The 14,946-nt window shown below is 42.7% G+C and overlaps 1 protein-coding gene across 2 annotated transcripts in view; it reads left to right on the forward strand.

Annotated features, from left to right (window-relative positions):
• STAB2 (stabilin 2) overlaps nt 1-14,946 on the forward strand; it is a 72,300-nt gene that overhangs the window by 42,109 nt on the left and 15,245 nt on the right. For both annotated transcript variants that reach the window (XM_085049632.1, XM_085049631.1), the window contains exons 34-50: nt 84-140; nt 818-913; nt 2,123-2,318; nt 3,245-3,340; nt 4,300-4,345; nt 5,421-5,497; nt 6,533-6,658; nt 7,701-7,774; nt 9,154-9,225; nt 11,090-11,209; nt 11,590-11,637; nt 12,586-12,669; nt 12,770-12,916; nt 13,300-13,425; nt 13,762-13,821; nt 14,215-14,391; nt 14,472-14,561. In XM_085049632.1, the coding sequence (XP_084905758.1) occupies nt 84-140; nt 818-913; nt 2,123-2,318; nt 3,245-3,340; nt 4,300-4,345; nt 5,421-5,497; nt 6,533-6,658; nt 7,701-7,774; nt 9,154-9,225; nt 11,090-11,209; nt 11,590-11,637; nt 12,586-12,669; nt 12,770-12,916; nt 13,300-13,425; nt 13,762-13,821; nt 14,215-14,391; nt 14,472-14,561 (1,692 nt within the window). The remainder of the gene's footprint in view (nt 1-83; nt 141-817; nt 914-2,122; nt 2,319-3,244; nt 3,341-4,299; nt 4,346-5,420; nt 5,498-6,532; nt 6,659-7,700; nt 7,775-9,153; nt 9,226-11,089; nt 11,210-11,589; nt 11,638-12,585; nt 12,670-12,769; nt 12,917-13,299; nt 13,426-13,761; nt 13,822-14,214; nt 14,392-14,471; nt 14,562-14,946) is intronic.

Raw genomic sequence — 14,946 nt, forward strand, 5'->3', positions numbered from 1 at the left:
CTGGAAATCATGTTTTTGATATGAAACAAGCTGCCTGCAGCTCTGTGCAGTCTGTTAACTACCTCCCATTTGTGTTGCTTCAGGAAAAGTGCAGAACTTGTGCACAACCATCAAGTTGTCCACCAGGAACAAAAGAAATAGTAAGTATCTTTTCATTAATGCAAGGGTTGTTGTTCTTTTTGTATCAAAACTGACTATAGCTGTATTCAACCCTATTTTTAATATAATTGCCAGTAATGGAATTCCAAAGCAGATCCATTCCCATCCACCTCACCAAGGCACTTGACTGGCAAAACCAAATTTAAGTCCTCATGGGTAAAGCTCAGACTCATTAACATTTCCTTTACAATGAGCAGCTGGATGGATGTTTGTCTCAATCTCCTCACAAGTGTGCAGTGAGATCAAAAGTTTTCTTCAGCCAGTAATCTTTCCCAATTGTGTGCAGAGCTGGATGATGTTTCAACAGCTGGTTTTGCAGAACTTCATAAATCAGTTTTCCAAGAATTAGAAAGACCAGAAAATGTGAAAAATTAAAAAGTTTTTAAAACTTCTGAATAGAATCTGTTCAGTTCTGAGCAAAGGTAATGTTAGACACCTTTAAAACACCAGAAGGCATTGATTTAAACTGATCATATGTTCACTAGAAATTATTTAGCTAATACATCTTTATTTTTAGAATTATTTCCTTTGTTTTCATCATGAACGTGTGAGTCAGTGCACAGTATACATCAAATTAATGTCCCATTTTTTAAAACCATTTGAAAGTAGCTGCTCAATATTATTCACAAGTGCATCTGTTTCTCCAATATTTGCCCAGGCAGGGGAGAAGAAATACTGTGTCCTCACAGAAAACTACATGAGGCTGTACACCATCCAGATTGGGTGCAAGCCCAAGTGTGCCAAAACCATCATTGTGAGTACATTTCTGTCGTGGTAAAAACCAGGAACCCCCAGCCCTGAGCTTCATCCTCCTCATAATTCATGCTGAACACACAGAGCATGGCAAAGCAGCTCCTGATAATATATTTATTGGCCTTTATTGGGGACACAGCAGTAATTGGAAGGTTAAAGGCTGGTGGGAGCTGCAGTGCAGGAAGGGCCAGGGGTGCAGGGGGAGCACAGGTTTGGAAAGGGCAATGCTATGCCTGTCCCTAGCAATCCTATATCTGTCCCTAGCAGTCCTATGCCTGTCCCTAGCAATGCTGTCCTCTGTGCCTGGGCTGGGGAAGGGCACCTGGGTGCCACCAAGGCCTAGGGTGGCACACTGAGTGTGGGCACAGAGCAGCAGAGCTGATGTGCTGCATAAATCACAGACTCATGGATTGGTTTGGGCTAGAAGGAACCTCAAAGATCATCTTGTTCCAACCCCCCTGCCATGTGCAGAAACACCTTCCCCATGACCAGACTGCTCAAAACCCCCACAACCTTGCCTTGAACTTCCAAGCACAAGGCCACCCATAACTTCTCTGGGAACCTGTTACAATGCCTCACCACAGTAAAGAATTCCTTCCAAATATCCAACATAAACCAATCTTTCAGTTTGAAGCCATTCCCCCTTGTCCTGTCCCTACAAGCCCTTGTAAAATCCAGATCTCTCCTTCACCCTGCTTGCCATCCCAACCCTCTGTTGCTTTAATGGGCTTACCTAAACAGAGGCTAGACAAAGTTAAGAAAAGAAAACCTGTTGTACTTTTTGAAGGTCCTTCAGGTGCATTCAGGGCAGTCACAGCCCACCCAGGGGCTACATCCAAAATGGACAACAGGTCACAAGTTTTTCATACTTTGTAAGTTTTGTCCATTTACATATCAGGGGTTAATCCTCCAATTACAGCTTCAGGTAATGAAGTCAATTACCCCAGGTTTGCTCCCCCAATTCACTGTTGTTTATATATCTTAGGGCCTGAGACAGTGAGGTGTCCTTGAGTTTTGGGTTTAGAGAGGAATTATTTTGTCTGAAAATGCTGAGAATAGCAGCTTAGCATCCTATATGGAACCTAGAGTTATACACAGAGTTATAGAGAATCACAGCATTACAGACACACGCAAAACACAGAAGCTAAAATCCTAAAGCATCCATCTTTTCATTTCCAAACCCTAAAATCCAGCATTTCTGCATTTCCAGAGCAGGCAGTGCTGCGCGGGTTTCTTCGGCCAGCAGTGCCAGCCCTGCCCGGGACAAGCTGGGAACGCCTGCTTTGGGAACGGCGTGTGCCTGGATGGCATCACCGGCACGGGCAGCTGCCGGTGTGAGCAGGGCTTTGCGGGCACAGCCTGCGAGAGCTGCAGCCAGGGCAGATATGGCCCCAGCTGTGACCAAGGTACTGAGCATCCCCAGACACACGGGGGCTGTCCTAGGGTGGCCTTGGGCTGGTCTCAGAATTAGGAGGTTAACGGGAAAAAAGGGGTTTATACATCAATATTTAATGGGATCTCATGGTGCACAGCTCTTCAAGGTGGAACATGCAGAGATGCACACGCCATATAATGTATATACAATTTTTATAGACCTCGCAAATTAGCATATCTGTTTATAATCCCCCAACAGAAAACTTAATAAATTAAGTAATGTCCCCCTATTCTAAAGAATCTCCCCCCAAATGAGGCTAGAGCCCAATTTTCAAGTTATGTTTCAACCAAGGTTGAAACCTCAAAGTTTTGACAGCATAGAGCTCACCAGCCTCCTATTAAGGATGTTTGCTCTTTCTGCCTTACAAGACCCCAAAACTAAGTTGGAATATCAGACTACAAAAATTACAAGCATATAGGTTAAGGATGTAAAGGATACAGAGGAGATAAAAGGTATAAAAAAATCTATAAATGGGTATATAAAAAATATTAACTGGTACATAAAAAGAAAAGGAAAAAAATCATCAGGCATCACTAGCCTTGTCAGGTGCCCAAACCTTCCCCTTATATATTCCCCTATCCATTCTAGATTCTAGAAAAGTACAGCACTTCCAGGGTAATAAGCCAGGCTTAAAAAGCATCATTAACCCCTTTTCCTTCCCCATTATGGTATTTTCTCTCTAATGCCTTGGCAGTCAGTGCCTCCTGCTCTGGCACACTACAGACTTAGAGCAGCACCCAGCAAGGACAATCCTCTTTGGCAGTGCTATTTTCCACCAATGCTTTCCCATTACAACCCAGTTTCAGACCCTGCCTTTGGGAACAGAGGAAAGATAAGCATAGCTTGAATTTAGAATGAATAAGCACAGTTTGAATTTAGAGTGACTCTCTCCCCCAGAGTGCACTTGTGTCCATGGGAAGTGCAGCAGTGGCATCGATGGTGATGGCTCCTGTGAATGTGACCTTGGCTGGAGAGGAGTGACCTGTGACACTGGTGAGTGACCTGGGACACTGGTGAGTGGCCTGGCTGGCTTTTTCTGGGGTGAAAAGTGAGCATTTCAGAAAATGACAGAACTACAGCCAGATCCCAGTGAAGCTTCCCACATGCAGTGAAATATGGGTCACATTCTGTACCATGACAATTAATTAATGGATTATTAGACAGCCAGCTGAGATCCTGCTTGTGATACTGAAACACCTTACTTAGCTGATCCTCTACCTGTGTCACCCTCTAGCTGTCCCAAAAGAATTTCCCATTTATTAAAGCTATATGTGTCCCAGAGCAGGATTATCCAGCACATTTTGACCCTCAGATCAAAAGCCTCTCAAGTGCTTCAATAAGTTGATTTAGCTATACAACAGATATTAAATTATGTTCTTGCTAATGCAATAAAAAGTAATTAGCAAATAAATCATTTTGTGCTGGCTTAACACAGCTCCTATATCAAATCAAATTATATTCTATTTAGATATAAATAAAATGTATTCTGTAATTATTTCAAAACTCTGCCTATAGCAGTATAAAATAAAAAAATGTTACAAACATGTTAACAGCATTGAAGATCAGTTTTTAAATTTTCTCAGGGAAAAAAAAAGTAGAATTTTATTATTAATAAGTAGAATTTTATAAGGGGGTTGCTGCAGTTGCCATGTCTGAGCAAAATTTCAGTTCCTTTAGAAAAGCTACACTTACATAATTCAGCTAATAATATGCTAGATTCACCAGACTTAATACAGATAAATTATTTTCCTGACAAAATGACACAACTTTTCCTTGCAAATGAATTTAAGAGGTATCCACTGATCTATACAGAGGGAGTCTCCACGCAGACTGAGAGCACAGAACTCAGACTGCAGCTCCACATGGGGAGAACAAGAGACTCTGAACCCTAAAATGATATTGACCCAAAAGGTTCTGATCTCTGCTGGTTTTTCTGTGTTTTCTACTTGCAGAAATCAAGGATGACGCATGTAACACCTCATGCCACACCAGTGCTAAGTATGTATTTAATGCACTTATTTAGAGGAGAGGGGGGAAAGGGAATCTCTTGCAAGGCAAAAAGAATAGTCCATCTTGCTCATGGCTTCTCAGCAGCTTATGTCACAGGGATAAGGAGCAATGTAAATCTAACGTATATGGTGATGAGGCAAAAAGTTCAAAGCTCTACTCTTCACATCAAAATATACAAAAAACAAACAAACAAAAAAATGCTGTCACCAGTCCAGCACCAATATTGGGACATAAGGAGTTTTCAAAGGAGCAAGTAACCCTCACTGAGTCATTTACTGAAGTTATCTGTCTCCTCACCACTGACCAGACAGCAAGATTTACACTAGCCAATACATTTCAAAAAAACAAGGAAAGGTGGCTGAAAAGACAACTCATTATCAGCCACAGCTCTTCTGTAGGATCTGAGAAACCTGTGGGGCAAATCCCCTTTTTCCCAGAGGTAGGTCATTCTCACCCAACGTTTTGTGAATTTCAGTTCACAGCAAAAATATTTGACCAGGCTATTTTGGCAAAATATACCCTCAAATTTGCTCGTGGGGACCCCACACATTCTGGAATCAAGACGGTGTTTTGGAAAGAAGCAGATTGCTCTCCTCTTGTGTATTTTTCCTCCACATAAATTCACATAATAGCATACAGAAGGCTAAACTGTCCATAAAAAAACCAAACTTAAACCCAGAGAGCTCAGATGCCTGGCTGCCTCCCCTGTGCATCAGTGCTGCTCTGTCCCTCCATAAACTGTGTGCAAAAAAAACTGTGCATAGCTTTTTGAGTGAGTAGACATGCAAATTCTGGAGTTCTGCACAAAAAAAATATACTCAAAGACCAAAGCATGGAATTCTAATACCTAAAATAATACATGCAAAAATACATTTGAAAAGCTTGGTCCAACTGGGTCCATTTTTATGGCTTCAGCTACCTCTTACTGTATGGTTAAATGCCTTTTTATTTCTACACATAACCTTCAGAACAACTCACAAAAACAAGGGCTGTACAAAAGACCTGACTACTTTTTTTGCCTTTTTTTTTTTTTAATTATGTCTCCCTCCTTTTATTTCATTAGTTGCCTTCTCCTATCAAATGGCACTGCCTACTGCAAGTGTGCAGCTGGGTTTGAGGGGAACGGGACATTCTGCACAGGCAAGTGAACTTAGTTTCTTCCCTTTTGAAAAAAAAATAAATAAATGAACCAAAGAGGTGTGCTTGAAGCACTCTGTGGTCACAGCAGAGCTGGTGAGAGATGAGCACTTGTTAAAAAGCAGGAATTGCTGCCAGTTAATCAATAAAACAGCAGCCCAACAGGTGTGCATTCACAGCAAACAAAGAGCTCCAAATCTCCAGGTTTGTGAGACATTGTGCTCAGGGAGAGCAGAGAAAAGGAACATACTGTGCACAACCCCATTGTCTGCAGGGGAATGAAACCTGCTTTGGGACTTTTACTCCCTTTCCCAGCAAAGCCCAGCAAAGAGATGCTAATTCAGGGTGCAAAACCACTTTCAGATATTGGAAGCTGCATAGCTCTGCCACTTCTTCAGCTTTTTGCTGTGGTAAAATCCATTTCTTTAGACCAGAGAGACACTCAGAAAGGGGCAATAGCACCTTATCCTAGCTGTTCCTCCGAGAATTTGGGTTATCCAACATAGACTGCTTCCAGCTACAATAATCATAATTAACTGTATTTTTATTTAATTCTTAACTGATTAAAATAATAATACTTTTGAGAACAGAAGCCCATTTTTCTACTTACTCACAATGACTGGCAGGGTCCTAGTCTGAGATTTTTTGTCACAGGAGGGCTATGTATCATACTTTAGAGTTATAACTTAGAAGTTATTTTCTGTGTGCAGAAAATGTCAAGCTCAGGAAAAGCTTAAAAGGCCATTTAAACTGGAGAAGAACAAGAAGGTCCCTTTTTTTGGTGTTTTGTTGAATTGGAAGATGGAAAGTTACTGAAAGTCAGTCCTTCCACACTAGAAACATCTTCTCAGCTTTCCCTCTTGAAACAACAATATGTATCAAATATCTGGCACTAATGAAGTCTTGAAAATTAAATCAGAAAAACTCTGTGTTCCAAGAATGTTAGCAAATCCCTTTAAAAGATGGAGCCAGATTATCAGGAGAAGCAATAAACCAGTGCAGCACATTGGTTTAACCTCTGTTGATGTCCTTTTCCAGCTGTTGATGCTTGTGGGAGCAGCAATGGGGGCTGCTCTGCCCAGGCAGAGTGCAGGAGGACAACTCCAGGAAACAGAGTCTGTGTCTGCAGCCCTGGATACACTGGGGATGGGATTGTCTGCTTGGGTAAGCACTGCCCTGCCTCACATCCCACAGGGGGAAATCCCTGGAGGGAGTTTCCCTCCAGGAGGATGATCCTTCTGCTCTGACCCAGAAGTGCAGCTTGCTGCTACCACATCCCCTGATGGCAAAGGCATCTCTTGCTGCTGTTGCCTTTTGGCAGGCAGAAATATGATGCAGACGTGGTTGAAAAGGGGTAAAAGGGTTTTACTTTGGTATTTTAATAGGATCTGAGGTGCACAGCTCATTGCAGGTGGAACACACTGAGATGCACAGCCACCATAAAACATGTATGCAATTTTTACAGACCTTGCAAATGAGCATATCTGCCTAAAATCCCCCAATAAGAAACTTAGTAAAGGAAGTAATTGTCCCCTAATTCTAATCATCCCCCCCACCTCAAATGAGGCTAGAGCCCAGTTTACAAAATATATTCCAGAGGGAAGGTTTCAACCAAGGCTCAAACCTCAAGTCTTGACATCATATAGAGCTCTCTGACCTCCTACTGTGAATATTTTCTCTTTCTGCATTGCAGAACCCCAAAACTGAGCTAGAATACCAAACTACAAAAATCACAAGCATGTAGACTAAGAGTACAATGAGTGTATAAAGGGTACAGAAAATACAAAAAGGATATAAAAATGTATAGAAGGGTATAGAAAAAGGCAAAAAAATCATGAGGCATCTCTGCCACATGGCTGGTTGTACTTGGCAAAGCACACACCTGCAGCAGCCTGGTGTGACACCAAAGCTCATCAAACAACATCTGCCTCTAGCAAGGATAACCCCATCCTCAGCAGCTTGATACACACACACTCCTCTGAGCAGCACAAAATGAGGCTTTTAAACATTGTGCCACAACTCCCCAGCTTTGGTTTCAGAAATTCTGCTGGCAGGGCTTTAGCCTTCCTCAAGACTGAGCTACTAAGTAACTGAGGGAATTAATTTTGTCAGAAATCTGCATTCCTAGCAAGCTTTACTTAAAATTCTTCTTCCTTGGGTTTTCAGAATTACTCTCTCCTTCTCACACTGTTTCTGTTTTATAAAGAAATCAACCCTTGTCTGGTGAACAATGGTGGATGTGATAGAAATGCAGAATGCACCCAGATTGGACCCAATCAAGTGAGTACTTTTTTAGTGAAGAAAAACAGGCCTAGCCAAGTGTTTATTGTGAGGTAAAGAAAAATTTACCCATGTCAACTTTGTTTTTAAATAGAAAAGTGAATTTCCTAGCAACAATTCTGAAAAGTGTAAGCTTCCCTGAAAAAGCCATTTGAGAAGGAGTGCAGACAAACAAGAAAAAAATTAATTTCAGTGAAAGAAATCCAAAACTGTAGAGAAAAGCAGTGGTTTGCTATTTCAAGTGGTTGTTTTTCTCCTTTGGGAAGTTTTGATGTGAAAACCTGTCAGTTTGAAAGTATTGCTTGACGGTGTTTCTTTTATTGTTATAGAAACTGTCCATGGAAATATTCCATTTCAGATTAGCCCTTTTCCCCTGCACAGCTCAAATATTTTCACAGGGAAACAAAATGGCCTAAATAATTTCTGGTGGGAGGACAGAGCCACTCAACTCCTTCCTCCTCCCTCTAGACAAGACAGGTGACAGATATTTTTTTCCATACACCTCACTGGGGATAGAAGTAGTAGCTACAACCTATTTATTTTTTCTTCCTTACCTGTGAGAATGTGATTAACAGAGTAATAACAACCTTCATCACAAAATCCCAGCACTGCAAAGGCAAATTTATAGGACAGAAATGCATCTGCTTTCTGTAGGCTCTCACTCATCCAGGAGGTACATAAACACTGCTATTAGACTATCTCCCAGTTTTATTTCTGCTGCAGAAATCTCATTGAATTTTCAGATTCCTACATATTAAATGGAAATTCTAAACTGAGAACCATTGAGCAGTGAATTGGAGAATATAGTTCATTTCTTTGCAACTACTTTTCATCTCCATGATAACTGCAAGTGCAAAATAAAATAACCAAGACAAAGTGTCAGATGCATTTCCACTGCATAGGAAGTTGCCAATAATATCAGGACACAATTCCAGGTGTGTTTTGAAGATACAGTTCATGACTTAATTAAAAAAAAAAAAAAAGAAAAAGAGGCAGGAGAAGGAAAGCAATGGGAAGGGAATAACAACTTATGCAAAAAATATGAGGGAAACAAATTAGGGTGTTAACCTGTTTTGTCAGCAAGACAATAATGTGCAGATGTCAGAGGGGTCATTCCAAATAACCAGGAGAGCAGAGATGGAGAGGCAGGGAAAAGGCAGATACAGCCTATGGAAAATTGTTACTTCCCAATCTCAGTCTATGGTTCCTCAAAATGGCCAAAAACCTATTATGGAAGAGATGAGGTCATTTTAGCTTAATAAATTTCTCATCTTATCACCATGAAATTATCTGTGAATAAACTAAACTAAATATGTGTGCTGAAAGAAAAAATCCGAGCATTTTCCAATGTATGCATGTTTTCTGATTTTGCTCTGTAGGCAGTTTGTAATTGCCTGAAGGGATATTCTGGAGATGGCAAGACGTGCACATATATCAGTCTGTGCTTACAGGTGAGTAGCCATTGAAGGAGACAGTTTAAGGTCACATTATAATCATTACACTTCTGGGGGTTGTATGCATTCCAAACTAAGTCAGGTGTGCTAAGAATCAATTTAGGTTAACTTGGCTAATCTATAAATATTCTTGATTCAGTATATTCATGCTTTAGTGCTGTCACTAGGAGGGAAAACAAATGTGCAAGAAGGGCTTTTCCTCCACCACAGCCTGGACATAACACAAGTGAGGTCAGGACTCACTGAGTCTTAAATAACAACTTTAAATCCAATCTAGAGATACAGACCCTGGTACAGCCTAAGTCAGCAAATTATTTGTCATGTAGAATTCCTGTAAAAAGCCAACAAAACCATTTTTTTTCCCCAGCACAGAGCCCAGGACACCCCATGGCATTGCCCATTCTGTCCCTCACTTGCCACTGGAGGTTGAGAATTTGCCACATTTGTTTTGCACGAGCTGGTTCCCACACTGCAGCCACATTTTGGCAATCAGTGTTGTTCTCTGCAGCAGCTGCACTGCTCAGCCTCTTGGCAAGCTGCAGCAGAGACATATCCACTCTCCCATGGACATTAATCCTCTCTGCTCTGAGCACTGTAACAATAATTCTCACCCTCCCAGCCTGGCTTGTCAACTGGCTTTCTCTAACCTTGAGAGGTTGCAGAGATGAAAGAACAAGGGCAAAACCAGAAGCTGGAGGAAGGGCAGTTTAAAGTTATGAGCCACTGCTCCCTGTGATTTTGTATTCTTTTGTGTTTTCCTGTGCTGTTTTCCTGCAGCTCTGATTCCATTTGACTAATTATTCCAGGCTAATTATATATTAAAAAGTAAAGCTCATCCTGAGGAGCATCAATGTCATACCTGAGGCTAGCCTGGCTCCACGATGACCCAACCTCTGTGCAGCAAAACTTCCCAGGCAGCTAACACTGCCAACAGTCTGCCAAATCCACAACAAATCCACCCAAACCCACTGCTTACAGCCAAGCACCTCCCTGACCTGTCAAGTCAGACCCCTCTGGCAGCTCCCAAAGGAGCTTCTGCTCCCTCTCATGGCCCATGGGAAAGGATCCCTGAGATGATCAGCAAAAGAAAGGACACCGTGAAACAAGTAAAAGAAGGGAAAACAAGAGAGCTTCTCATTTTTTCCCAATTTGCTCTCAAGCTCAGGATAGGAACTGATTTGCAAGCCAAGCTTGTTGCAGGGGAGCAGCCACTTGTGACTGAGCAGAGCTGTGAGCCCCAACATGCTGCTCCTGAGGGAGAACATCTCAGTTCAGCACAGGGAGCTGTCTGGAGGCAGCTGGGGGTGATGCAGCCACTGCTCCAAGCCCAAAGCTGTGCTGGCAGTGGGCTCAGGTGCAGATTGGATGTTTTAGGGACAAGGATGGGACAAGTCCCTGTTCCAGCTCACCTGGGCCATCAGACAGGCAAGGAACAATAGACAGTCCTGTGCTAATGCTCATCCATAAATTCCATCACAGTGGTTTACCCTAAAGGGAATTATTTACACTCTGTAAGTCAGTGCTGCATTGGCAGAGAAGCCAAGGCTCACCCCTAAGGTGCAGAGTGAGACTTGCATGCAAATACTTTGCATCCTTACAGCATCATGAACTAAATAAGGAGGGAATCAAAACTATGTCCTCTGCATAAAAGGAGAGGTCTTTTTAACAAACCCTAAATGCTCTTTTAGTGTTTGCAGGAAAATATATGCTGTCAGAAGTTCCAGTAAGATGTAGTTTCAAAAATATCTCATGATTAAGCCATTTTAAATTGTATAAATGGAGGGAGGAAAGGGGTGAATTAGACTCATTTTATACACCTGGCAGTGAAGGAATTATATATTTTAAATTTTGATCTTACAAGAATAATGGAGGCTGCAGTGAATTTGCCATCTGTAATGACACTGAGCTGACAGAAAGGACCTGCACCTGCAAACCTAACTACATTGGGGATGGATTTCAGTGCAGAGGCAACATCTTCCAGGTAAAGTGCTTCACATATTTACTATTTCCTGCTTTTATTCACGTAGTTAGTCAGTACAATGGTTGGAATATGCCATTTCATTCTTGGACAAATTTGTACCCCAGAATTTGAAATTATCCCAATCCAAGAAACCAGGAATAGGAACAGGATGCTGCAAGATAACCTTAACTGCCAAATAAAACAAATAAACCCTAATGGAAAATCATTATGACTGCAGCACTAGGGAGCTTTAGGTTTCAAAGAAGCCTGTTTGACAGAGCAAGGTAAGAAAGAACACAAGCAATACAGATCTGTAGCTCTTATTCCAAACCAGAAATTCCCTTGCTTGTCTGAGAAGGTGCATTTGCAGCACTGTTACAGAGCCTTGTTCTTAACTGCAGGAACTTCAGAGGAACTCCAACACATCTAGGTTTTATTCCCACTTAGAGGTAAGAAAAGGTTGAGTGGTTGGGGTTTGTTGGGGTTTTCTTGGGGGCACTGGATCTTCCTTTTTTTTCTCCAAGGATGTAGAGGGGAGAGAAGCAGACGAGAATCTGTTGTGTACCAACATCCTTCAATGTAATTGGGACTGGGTTTGGATTACCAGCCACTAATACTTGAGATGCTCTAGTTTAAACTATTAACTAAACTAAAACTACAAATTGCCTCAAGTATTAATGATCAAGGTCCCAGGGAAATTCAAGTCCTCCAGACATAAAACTGAAGCTTTCATCCCTTCACAGTCTGAGATCTGCCAGCACATCTCTCATGAAGTCTGAAGCAAGAGCACACCACTCATTTACTCCCCTTCTGTATCTCCAAATGGCAATATTTTCAGCTGCCTCTCTGAAACACCACAGGGTGCTCTGTGTCCTGCAGGACTACCAGTGTGCAGCCAGTTCTCATGGAGTTTTGTGGACTGGTGACAGCAATTCTCTGTTTACCAGAAGCCTCAGGCCAGCACAGACCTCTACACTGGTCTGCCAGCCCAAAGATTCATATTTTAGTTTCAATTCTGCTACCAGATGGTTTCCTTCTGCTTTAAGACACCTCTCCATTTAGCTTGTCAGTGGTCATTGCAAAGTCCCTGCAATAGCCCAGGTCCATTTGTACTCCTAAGAGTAATTAATTTAATTCCCTCATCTCCTGTTTGTTATTGCAGAGGAGATAAAGACATGGCTATAAGCCAAAATCTCCTGTTTAATGTGTGTGAGCAGAGATAACAGACAAGGCTGGGAGTGAAAGTCCACATAAGGAGTTTCTCTCCCCCTGGTGTTGCAGGGAAAGGAACTCAAACTGGGGCTGCAGGCACCACCTTCCCTCCCCAGGACAGTCCTGTCACTGTGGGACATCACATGCATTAACTCATTGCTGCTTTTTCCTCCTCAATCTGGCAGGCTCTGTCCATCAGGGATATCACAGGCCCTGGTCCTTTCACACTGTTTGTTCCTCACACAGACATCCTCAACAGTGACCCACGGGTGAGTAGCAGGGCCAGGCATGCTGCCTGAGCTCTCAGCCATGAGCTCTCAGCTCCAGAGCCTCACTCAGCTCCTTCCCAACTCCTCCCTTCCCTCCCAGGTCAAGGACTGGATTGCCAAGGGAGTGCTGGCTCAGGTGCTGAGGTACCACATGGTGTCCTGTGCCAGCCTGCTGTACCAGGAGCTGGCAGCAATCACCAACATCACCTCTCTGCACGGTGACCTCATACACATCAGCCTCTCCCAGGTAACCCAACATGGAACAGAATAGGGAAACAGGCTGTTCTTGTTCAGTTTTTAAGAACTTGAATGGTTCCCTTTGCTCCTCTGATGCACAAACATAAATAAATGACATTTAAATAAGATTGCATGATCAGCTGAAGTGTTCAGCACTTACTCTGTATGTCCAGAATGGCACTGTGCAACCCTTGCTTTGACAATATTTTATCCTCAGACTCTAGCTTTATGAACATGATGAGTGTTTCAAAAAGCAAAGGGCAATTTATTAAAGCTTAAAGTACTTTTTTCTGCAAAGAAAAGGTGGGCTGGGCTCATTCTATCAAAGCAATTCAGCATCAGCCTCAATTTCCCACAAGGTTTCACAGAAAAATGTTTTTGTTGCCTTTCCAGAACTCACTAGTTTTGAACAACAAAGCTGAAATTATACTCAGTGATGCTGTTGGCACAAATGGTGTGATCCATGTCATAAACCAAATTCTGGTCCCATCACATATGCAGGATTTCCCCCTCAAGAAGGTAAGTGCAGCTTATCACCATTCCCAACCCAGAGCTTTTCCACAGTTACTGTTAGATATAAAAATCATATAAGTCAGCCAAAAAAAAAAAAATACCAAAAGATACCAAAACGACCCTATACAAACTTTGTCTGACACTGCTGAATAAATTAAATATTATATTTACAACTCACCAGAATTACAGATAAAGAACAGTATAAGAGGATTTCTGCAGAAGGCTTTTACAGAAGCTTTGATTTTATAACAAAAAGTGACTTACATGGAAAAGCAACCTCTTTTCTTTAATACCCAAATCATGTATTTCTTATACAAATTACTCGCTTTTCTTTCTTTGTAGGAAAGTCTTAAAATGGTAGCAGCCAAACACGGGTACATTCTGTTCAGCAGTTTGCTTGAGGTAAGGATGAGAGACAGGAGCTGTCAGGCAAAGATTGCAGAAAACCATTTATTTAAAGACAAAAGCACACACACAGCATCCCTGGCAGGATTTTGCTCAGAAGAAGCCAAGGGCTCACAGTAGAGCACATGGCAAGCCTGGCCACCAGCAGCCACACTGCCACAGAGCTTGGGATGTCACACAGACCCACAGCCACCTTTCCCTTCCCCATTCTGCTCTGTCCTTTTGGATATCAAGCTCAACTCAGCTTTTTAAAGTCAAGGTATTTGCAGGCTTGTGACCACACAGCCCCCAGGCCACCACATCCCAGTGACACTAGCCATTCACCCCACAGGCTCAGCGTCACTTTGGCCAGAATGTTAATCTCCCACCCCAATTTTTGCTGTGTTGCAGAAAAACAACCTGCTGGGGCTGATCAACGATCCCATCCACAAACCTGTCACACTCTTCTGGCCCACAGACACAGCCATCCGTGGGCTGCCCCAGGAGCAGCAGGACTTCCTCTTCAAGAAGTCCAACACTGACAAACTGGTGCAGTACCTCAAATTCCACGTTGTCCGCGATGCTGCGGTAAGCCCTTGAGTTTTGGGAGCATTCCCACAGCCAAAATGTGCAAACCCAGAGCTGTGCATCTCCCTGTTGCTCCCCAGGTGTTGGCCTACCAGCTGCCCAGCTCCAGCCCACTGAAGACCCTGCAGGGCTCCAACCTCAGCGTGAGCTGTGGGGACAACGGGGAGATTGTGAGTGTTTGCTCTGCTGCAGGATCCACCCCTGCACACCCTCCAAGGATGGGCAGGGGCACCAAAACCTCATTGGTCATCACCAGTACATGCCACACCAACAGATTCAGCAAACTAGGGTTTGCAAAACTCTTCAGAGCTGTCCTTTCCTCTGTTGTAAGATGCTATTTGTTCAAAAGAGCTCTCAGTCAGCTCGAAATGGAAATACCAGCACACTTTAGCTGCTACAATAAAATACCAGAGCAAAACCACTAAGATCAGCCTGGTTTTGAACCCCATGAATGCAGCATCTGCAGGCAAACTCTGGTGTGGAAGCACCTACAAGCTGAGATTGCAGGCACACACACAGCCTACTAAAACAGAACAATGGCACATTTCTCTTTGC

The sequence above is a fragment of the Lichenostomus cassidix genome, chromosome 1Ab, assembly GCF_008360975.1.
Source record: "Lichenostomus cassidix isolate B80296 chromosome 1Ab, HeHo_3.0, whole genome shotgun sequence".
NCBI classification, from domain to species: domain Eukaryota; kingdom Metazoa; phylum Chordata; class Aves; order Passeriformes; family Meliphagidae; genus Lichenostomus; species Lichenostomus cassidix.